Source organism: Onychomys torridus, chromosome 4 (genome assembly GCF_903995425.1).
Source record: "Onychomys torridus chromosome 4, mOncTor1.1, whole genome shotgun sequence".
Classification (NCBI taxonomy): Eukaryota; Metazoa; Chordata; class Mammalia; order Rodentia; family Cricetidae; genus Onychomys; species Onychomys torridus.
In genome coordinates this window covers 118,527,401-118,536,774 of record NC_050446.1, presented here as the reverse complement: position 1 = coordinate 118,536,774, position 9,374 = coordinate 118,527,401, and the positions used below count along the sequence as shown (strand labels likewise).

Sequence of the window (9,374 nt, the reverse complement as noted above, 5' to 3'; positions counted from 1 at the left end):
AACACAGGCACATGTATCATGTTTCCTCTCTGGCCTTGTAAAACTGGCATACTATAATGTAGACTTTTCTAGGCTTTTTATCAGTTAAACTCAGGGTTTGGCAATCTACATCCCACTGGCCAAATCTAGCCTGCCTCTTGTCTGTGTAGACAGTTTTATTGGAACATGGGGTCACTGGCTTAGGTGTTATCTCTGCCTGTTTAAGAACCAAGTAGCTGCCAGAGAGACTGCAAGGTGAGCCGAGCCTAGCTATAAACTTTTCTGAACAAGCCGTGTCCCGCTTCCAACCTCTGTACACAGTTTCTGCAGCTGGCTCCTTATAGTACTTTCTCTCGTTGGTAAAGCCGCAACATCATTCCCCCAGGTAGGCCCTCCTTATGAGTAAGTCAGGGCTGCTATAAATCACACCCCACTGAATAACTGCTCGGCCTCATTGGCCACACGTGGCTGGCTGTGGATTTTCATTTGTTCCCCATGGGAGTTGGTTCAATTTACATTCCTGCTCACCTATGTTACAAGCCCCACCTCCTTCACCTCAGACCTCCTAAGCCCTTTGAAACAATCAAGAGCGGGGCCGGTAACTTTGCAGGCTTTTATTCTGAGAGTCGTGTCTATCCACGCATTTGAGAGCCCTCTTCTCGCTGCTAGAAGTTTGCCCTCCTGGGCCTGGTCTGAGGATCTTCTGGGGGTTGGTCTCCTCTCCGTGACTCTTGAGTGTCACTTTCACAAACAAGTTTTTGGGGAACAAAACTCTTAAGGACGAACATTGGGTGACCGTTGGCACCGTCAACATTCCATATATCAGGGTTGGAAAGCCAAGGGACCTGTAGCGTGTCCTCGCTCTGCGGCTCTGGGAGACTCACGTGCAGAGGGCTCAGGGTGTCCTCTTCCTCCATGGAGCTTCTGTTGACACAGGTCGCTTCGTGTTCAGCCAGCTTCCTGATGGGGACCACGTGGCAGGCGTTGTATTTACAACTAGCCATCTTCTTGGCTTTCTTGGGATTCTTCTTCCTGCATGATGCCAGGTGGTACTGGAGTCTGCTGAGTGGGATTCGGTGATGAGGGTTATAAGGACAGATTTCTATGGATTCTGGCTCCATGGGGACTTGACTGGAAGTCAGGTGTCCTGCTGCCAAAGCCTAGATGACACACCTCTCAAGGAAAAAGCCTTTTTGTGAGAAAGATTGCGCTGTCTTCTGCTAGGCTTGACTCTTGGGACTCTGGAGTGAAATTCTTACTCTTCAAGTTCCTTCAGCAACAGCTACGCAGAGAAAACCAGCAGAGAGCCACAAGAGAAGTTAACTCAAGCAGATACAAGAGCCCAAAACAGTAGCTTCCAGGGAGGTGAAGTTAGCAGGTTACAACCCTTCAACTTGAAGGGCTGATACCCTGTGTTGTCAAGGGACAGAATGGGGGGTCACAGTGGGCAGCTATGACATCAGCAAGAGACTGGTCATTGCTTGGGGGAGTGGCTTTGAGGGAAGCTGCTATTCAAATTTGTTTATGGCATCAGCATTGCCATTTGCCTCTTCTGACTATTGGTATAATTAAATGCAGGACACATAGGTTTAAATCAGCTAACTTTGTGCTGTCTTTCAAAAATGTTTGTTACGTGTATTTATTTGTATGGAGTGGCGTGTGGTGACACACTTGTGGAGGTCAGAGAACTTGCAGAAAGGACTTGGTTTTCTTCCTCCACATGGGTTCTGGCATCAAATTCAGGTTGTCAGATTTAGCAGCAAGCATCTTGACCCAGTGAGCCCCCGCACCTGTCCTTCCTGCCTCCTTTTCTTCCATTGTCCCACCACTCTCTTCCTCCCCGCCCTCGAGATCAGGCTTCATGTAGCTCAGGTTGGCCTGGATCTTGACATGTAGCTGACTGAGGCTGACCTCCACCTTGTGTGCTGGGATTATAGATGTGTGCTACTATGTCCAGTTTACATGGTACTGGGGACCAGACCCAGGGCCTCATGCGTTTGTGGCAAGCAGTCTATCAACTGAGCTACATCCTCGGTCTATTTTCTGCTCTCTTTGGTTCATTTTTTTTCTTCCGCAAATTTGAAATCCTTTTTGCCTCAGCCTCCCAAGTGCTACAATTTCCGGTGTGTTCGGCATACCTGGCCTCATCCCTTATTTCAAGTACACAGTGTTGAAATATTTCCACCTTCCTCAATTTGTACACTTTCTAATTGTTTAATTACAAATTGAAGTATCCATGGATGGTTTACTGATTTGTTTGTTTGTTTGTTTTTTCTTAACAGGTTTTCTCTGTGTAGTTTTGGTGCCTGTCCTGGATCTTGCTCTGTAGACCAGGCTGGCCTTGAACTCACAGAGATCCACCTGGCTCTGCCTCCCAAGTGCTGGGATTAAAGGCGTGCACCACCACTGCCTAGCCCGATTTACTAATTTTTTTTAAATAGATTTTTATTTTGTCTGTGTTCTTCCTGCATGTGTGTAAGTGCAACTGCATGTGTGCCTGGTGCTGGTGGAGACCTGAAGACTGCTCTGGATCTTCTGGTACTGGAGTTATAGACAGTTGCAAGCCACTATGTCGGGGCCTGGGTCATCTGGAAGAGCACCAAGTGCTCTTAGAACCACTGAAACATCTCTAATCCTTGATTGATCCAACTTTAAAGTTAGTATTTTACCCTTTCTGGATCATGTGAAGTTTTTCTTTGGACTCCCTCCCTCCCTCCTTTTCCTTCCTTTTAGGGCTGGAGACTAAAACCAAGGTTTTAACACTTGCTAGGCAAGCCCTCTACCACTGAGCAAAATCCTCAACCTCTTCTCCGTATTTGAAACCTGTTTTATTATTATTATTATTATTATTATTATTATTATTATTATTATTTATTTAATGAAGCAGAGTTAGGGTTTTATAAAGATGTTTTGGAGGGTTAGAGAGAGTTCAGAGCACTTGCTGTTCTTACATTATACCCGGAGGAGGATGCTGGTTCAGGTCCCAGCATACCCTTAAGAGCTAGCAAGCATCTCTAATTCCATTTCTGGGGGCTCTGATGCCCTCTTCTGGCTCTGCAGACTCCTGCATGCATGTGTGCTTCTCAAAGAGTCAGAGAAACAGAGACATACCAAGGATGGGAATGTGCTCCTGAAGGGAGTCTTGCTTAACCCTGATTTAGCCGCTTCCTTGGGCTTTGCTGCTGTTTGCCATTCCTGTCTTTGAGGTTTTGGTCCCTTTCTCCTCCATGCCTCTCTTTGCTTCTCAAATCTGTGCCTCTCTGATATTCTGGCTCACCTTGCAGCTTACACCCATCTGGGGAATCACTGTCCTGGTTCAAGTTCATCTTCCTAACCTCCTTTTGACAGATGGTTCTGTCTCTGTTTGCCCGACAACACCCTTGTTTCACCTTTTTTCCCCCTTAAAGATTGATTTTGTTTATGAGTGTCTGTGTGAGTGAGTATATGCCAAATGCATGTGGGAAGATGTTAGAGGTGAGCTTCTGATGTGGGTGCTGGAGCTGAACCCAGGTTCTTTGGAAGAGCAGCAAGTGCTCTTAACTGCTGAACCAATTCTCTAGCCCCACCTTTATTATTTTTTTAAAAAAAAGACATATTTGATCTTTTTATGAATGTTTTGCTTTGCTCTCATTATGTAAGTGCACCAAGTGTGTACCTGGCATTCTCAGAGGTCAGAGAGGGCAGACAGACAGTCGTGATCCTCCAGGTGGGTTCTGGGAATTGAACCTGGGTCCTCTCTAATAGCAACAAATGCTCTGAACCACTGAGCTAACTTCCCAGCAACCTCCTCCTCCCCCTTATTCTTGAATAGTGTTTTCACTGACTGAAGCGTGTTCCTTTTCACTTGTGCTGAGTCCAGTTGTTGTTGGTTTTTTTGTTTTAAATATATTTATTTATTATTTTTTTTCCATTTTACATACCAACCCCAGTTCCCTCTCCCTCCCCTACTCCCGCCTCCTCACCTCCCTCCCACTCTACCCCCATCCTCTCCTCAGAGTGGGTAAGGCCTCCCATGGTAGTCAACAAAGTCTGGCATACCAAGTTGAAGGAGAGCCTAGCCCCTCCCCATTGTATCAGGGAATGGGTTCCAAAAAGTCAGTTCATGCGCCTGGGATAAGTCCTGGTCTCACTGCCAGGGACCCCACAAACAGATCAAGCCACACAACTGTCACCCACATGCAGCGGGCCTAGTTCGGTCCCATGCAGGTTCCCAAGCTGTCAGTCCAGAGTCAGTGAGCTCCAACTAGCACTGGTCAGCTGTCTCTGTGGGTTTCCGAATCATGATCTTGACCCCCTCTTCTTCTTCTTCTTCTTCTTCTTCTTCTTCTTCTTCTTCTTCTTCTTCTTCTTCTTCTTCTTCTTCTTTTCTTCTTCTTTCTCCTCCTCCTCCTCCTCCTCCTCCTCCTCCTCCTCCTTTTTTTTTGAATGCCATTTATTGAAGGAGGGAGGAGGTCTTAAATACAGGCTTACAGCACAATGGGAGAACCCCGGATGGCAGAAGTTCGCTTCTGATGGTTTTTTTTTGGTTTTTTTGAGCTGAGGATCGAACCCCGGGCCTTGCGCTTGCTAGGCCAGCGCTCTACCACTGAGCTAAGTCGCCAACCTCTCTTCTGATGTTTTACAATCTTGCATCTAAGCTGTTGAGTCCAGTTGTTTTTATCATTCTACTCATGGAGCTGAGAGTCCGGATCAGATACCTCTGTGTGTGTGTGTGTGTGTGTGTGTGTGTGTGTGTGTGTGTGTGTGTACACTCTTGTACATGCATGCACAAATGTGGAGACTAGATGACTTTCTCAGGTATTATCTTCAGAAACGTTGCCCATCTCCTTTGAGAAAGGGTCTTTCATTGACCCATCTCACCAGTTAAGCTAGAGTGGCTGATCAGCAGGTCTCCACCTCCCAGCTCTGGCACTGTTGTGTCCTGTGGCATTTTCACCTTGGTTCTGGGGACTGAGTCCTTGTGCTTGTGAGGTCAGAACTTTACTGATGAGCTGTCTCCAAGCCCTTTCCTAACTTCTTTAGAAGGTAACCTAATTCCTTTTCTATGTCTGTCTTTTTTTTTTGTTTTTGTTTTTGTTTTGTTTTTTTTTTTTTTTTTTGTTTTTTTTGAGACAGGGTTTCTCTCTGTAGCTTTGGAGCCTTTCCTGGAACTCACTTGGTAGCCCAGGCTGGCCTCGAACTCACGGAGATCCACCTGCCTCTGCCTCTCAAGTGCTGGGATTAAAGACGTGCGCCACCACCGCCTGGCTTCTATGTCTGACAAAAATTTCATTGTTGGTTTTTCCAGTCTAATATTTATTGAGATGAGGTATTTCTCTTTTATTTATTTTTGTATACATGCTACTGAGACTTGAACCCATGTCCATGCATAGGCTAGGCAAACACTCTGCCATGGATTTATGTCCTCAATTTTTTTTTTCATTGTTGAATATGAGACACAGTTTTACTAACTTATCTAGGCTGGCCTTGAACTCACTCCATACCCTAGGCTGGCCTTGAACTTGCTCCTGGCTCAGCCTCCAGTGTAACTAGGGTTAGCAGGCCCGGCTTGGTAGGGATTTCTCTCTTTTATTCTTTCTGTGTTATTGGAATACATGAATGGTCCATGGCTGAAGCCATGTGAGGAGATTTCTGAGGCCTTGTGAGAAAACTCCAGGTAAACAAGAGTCTTGTAACCTCTGTCCCTCCATAACACGGGCTGTTCTTGGAATGTGTTTTTGTGCCCTGCCGGGTGTAAAATGCAGGTGGGTTACTTTAGATTACCCCTCATTTTAGCCATCCCTCAGAACGATGTTTCAAGCATGAGTTGACTACACTCAGCTTGAACTAATGTGACCTTGTCCTCGTGACTGTATCCAGCCTGAATTTGGGTGACCTTTGCTCATATGACCTTGCTTAACTCTCAAGAATACTCTCAGAGTATAAACTGTCTGATTCTCTGAATGAAGCTGGCTATTGCATGAAACTTTGGCACGCCTCATTTTTAGGCTCTGCTCCCCCAGGTTCACGATGCCAACTAGAGTGGTAACACTATTTATTCGGCTCCTTGAACCTGTGTGTGACAAAACATCCCGCCACTCCCCCAAGGCTGCTTCTGCCTCCTCCTCTCTCCTTCCCGGGGACCCTGGTGCTGCACTCACCATAGTGCCCAGCATCTTGTACACTCTTCTACATGTATCCCGTGCAATCAACTATAATTCCTTCAGATCTATGCTTTAGCTCACTGTTTCTTCTCTAGTGACAGATCTGTTGCCAGATTACCCTCCCCCCTGTTTCTTTTATGAGAGTGTGTTGTACATGCGTGTGCATGTTTGTGTGTTGCATGTGTGGACAGAGGCTACAGGATGACATTGGGTGCCTGCCTTCTTCAGTCACTCTCCACCTAATTTTTTAAGGGAGACAGGGTCTCTCACTGAACCTGGCACTCTCTGGGTTTTTTCACGTTTTTAAAAATTTTGTATGTATGAGTGTACTGCCTGCATGTATGTCTACATACAATGTGCATGCAGTGCCCACAGAGGCTAGGTGAGAGCTTTGGATACCTAGGATTGGAGTTGCAGTGGTTGTGAGCCATCATGTTAGTGCTAGGATTGAACCAAGGTCCTCAGAAGAGCAACCAGTGCTCTTAACCACTGACAATGCTCCTCACTCTACCATAAGCTCGGGTATTTGAACTGTTGGTTCCCATTGGTGACATTGGGGTGTGTACTGGCTGTTTTTGTTTTTTGTTGTTGTTGTTTTGTTTGGTTTTGGTTTTTTTGAGACAGGGTTTCTCTGTGTAGCTTTGTGCCTGTCCTGGAACTCACTTGGTAGACCAGGCTGGCCTAGAACTCACAGAGATCCTCCTGGCTCTGCCTCCTGAGTGCTGGGATTTAAGGCGTGCGCCACCACCGCCCAGCCTGGCTGGTTTTGTATCAACTTGACACAAGCTAGAGGCACGAGAGAGAAAAGAGTGTGAGTTGAGGAAGTGCCTCCGTGAGATCCATCTGTAAGGCGTTTTTCTCAATTAGTGATAGATGGAGGAGGGCCTAGCCCATTACGGGTGGTACTATCCCTGAGCTGCTGGTTCTGAGTTCTATAAGAAAGCAGGCTGAGCAAGCCTTGAGAAGCAAGTCAGTAAGCAGCACTCCTCTGTGGCTTCTACGTCAGCTGCTGCCTCCAGGTTCCTGCCCTGTTTTGAGTTCCTGCCCTGACTTCCTTCAGTGGTGAACAGTGCCGTGGAAGATGAATGAATGTCCCCATGCTCATCTGGGGTACCAAGAGCTCCAGCTTCATAGATGTAGGACACATTTGAACCCTTCTTTTCATCCAAGGAGACTTTGAAAGGCTTCCCAGGGTAGCAGCAGAGAAACAAGATAAAGGAAGGCAAGGCCGAGGCCATATTTGTAGGCCATCCCCTATGCCAGTACCTACAAGGTACAGAAGGGTACTCAGCTAAGGAGGCTGTGACTTGGGTGGAGGTGGTCCCTGACTCTGTGTCTCTACATGGCAAGCTTCTTCAGAGGAACACATCTATCTCACTTTAGAGCAACAGAATTTTCCCTACAAGGAATTTTCCAAAACATTTCTCACAGTGGGGGATCCTTGCTACTGTTCCTCTTGCCCCACACAGGACTGAACCAAAGTCCAAATATGCATAATTGTAAGTGGGGCTTTTTTTGTTTGTTTGTTTGTTTTTTGTTTTTTGAGGCAGTGCCTCAGGTATCTCAGGCTGGCCTCAAACTCAATGTTACTAAGAATGGCCTTGAAGTTCTAATTCTCCTGCTTTCTGCTCCCAAGTGCTGGGATGATGATAATCATAGTGTGTGTGTGTGTGTGTGTGTGTGTGTGTGTGTGTGTGTGAGAGAGAGAGAGAGAGAGAGAGAGAGAGAGAGAGAGAGAGAGAGAGAGAGAGAGAGAGAGACCGACCATGCATGCCCAACTTATGCAGTACTGGGGATAGAGATCAGGGTCTCCTGCATACTAGGCAAGTGCTCTACCACTGAGCAGGTTGGTTCCAGTATTCATGTCAGGCAGCTCACAGCTGCAATGATTCCAGATTCAGGAGATCTGATGCCTTCTTCTGGCCTCAGCAAAGGCAACATGCTCACATAAGCCTTGAACTTCTTACAGGATCTGAGTGTGAGTAGAAAGACCAGATTCTTGAGTGGTCATATTCCAAATCATAGATATGTACAGAAGTAGATTACAGTCACTCTGTGTTAATGCATACATATAACACAATTCTAAATAATAACTGTGGGAGCTTTATTTTATGGGTTTGATCTTATTTTAGACCAAATCTCTGCTTGTCATTTTTTTTCTTCCAAAAAGGGAGCAGGGCATGGCTATCTTCTAGGATCTTTATTTCCAGGTCAGGAGTCAGCAAACTATGACCTGTGGCCTGAGTCCAGGTCTGCTCTTGTAAATAAAGTATGAAATCTTGAAACCTCATCATTTCTACTTGTTTATATATTGTCTACTGATTGCTGTGACTTTGAGTCGTTTTAACAGTCCAGATGCTTGCCAGATGGCCCATTATAGAGCTTGCCACCCCAGTTCTTGTTAAATTTTATAATCACTATGTGAGTTCCTTCCCAATCCATTATCAGTAATGGCTCAGAAAGCAGACTAATTGCTCAGGGTTTTATTTATTTATTTATTTATCTATTTATTTATTCATTCATTCATTCATTTATTTATTTTTGATTTTTCGAGGAAGGGTTTCTCTGTGTAGCCTTGGCTGTCCTGGAACTTAATTTGTAGACCAGGCTGGCCTGGAACTCACAGAGATCTGCCTGCCTCTACCTCCCAAGTACTGGGATTAAAGGCATGTGCCACCACAGCCCAGCAATCGATCAGCTTTAAATCCTCCTGGCCACTAACTTTTGTGACTTGGACAGTGGGCATGTGTGCATGTGTGTACATGACATATTCATAGTACCTTGAATTTTCTAATCTGTCAGTGATTTTTTTTCAGTAAATTCAGTAACTTTCTTTATGTTGGACTTTGTGATGATTAATATTGTCAACTTGACAGTCTAGACTCATACAGGAGCCTACCTATATGGGCTGCACTATCCCGTGGGCTGGCATCACAGAATGAATAAAAAGGAGAAATAATCTGTGCGATAGTGCTCATCTCTGTCTGCTTCCTGGCTGCAGCTATAATGTGACCAGTGACATCCACCTGTCATGTGTCCTTCCCCATGATGGACTGCTACCCAAAAGGAACTTCCTTCCTTACGTTGCTTTATCGGGCACTTTTCTTACAGCATGAGACAAGTAACCGATATTAAATTTCATATCCTTCTCCCCCCCCCCCCCCCCCAGACAGGGTTTCTCTGTGTAGCTTTGCGCCTTTCCTGGAACTCACTCTGTAGCCCAGGCTGGCCTCGAACTCACAGAGATCCGCC

At 45.8% G+C, this 9,374-nt stretch overlaps 1 protein-coding gene across 1 annotated transcript; it reads right to left on the bottom strand.

Moving 5' to 3' along the window:
- Positions 1–583: 583 nt before the first annotated feature.
- On the bottom strand, positions 584–1,355 carry Gtsf1l (gametocyte specific factor 1 like). Its single transcript, XM_036183414.1, has one exon. It carries the CDS (start codon positions 1,098–1,100, stop codon positions 645–647), a length of 456 nt encoding a protein of 151 aa, XP_036039307.1. The 5' UTR covers positions 1,101–1,355; the 3' UTR covers positions 584–644.
- Between the last annotated feature and the right edge of the window lie 8,019 nt (positions 1,356–9,374).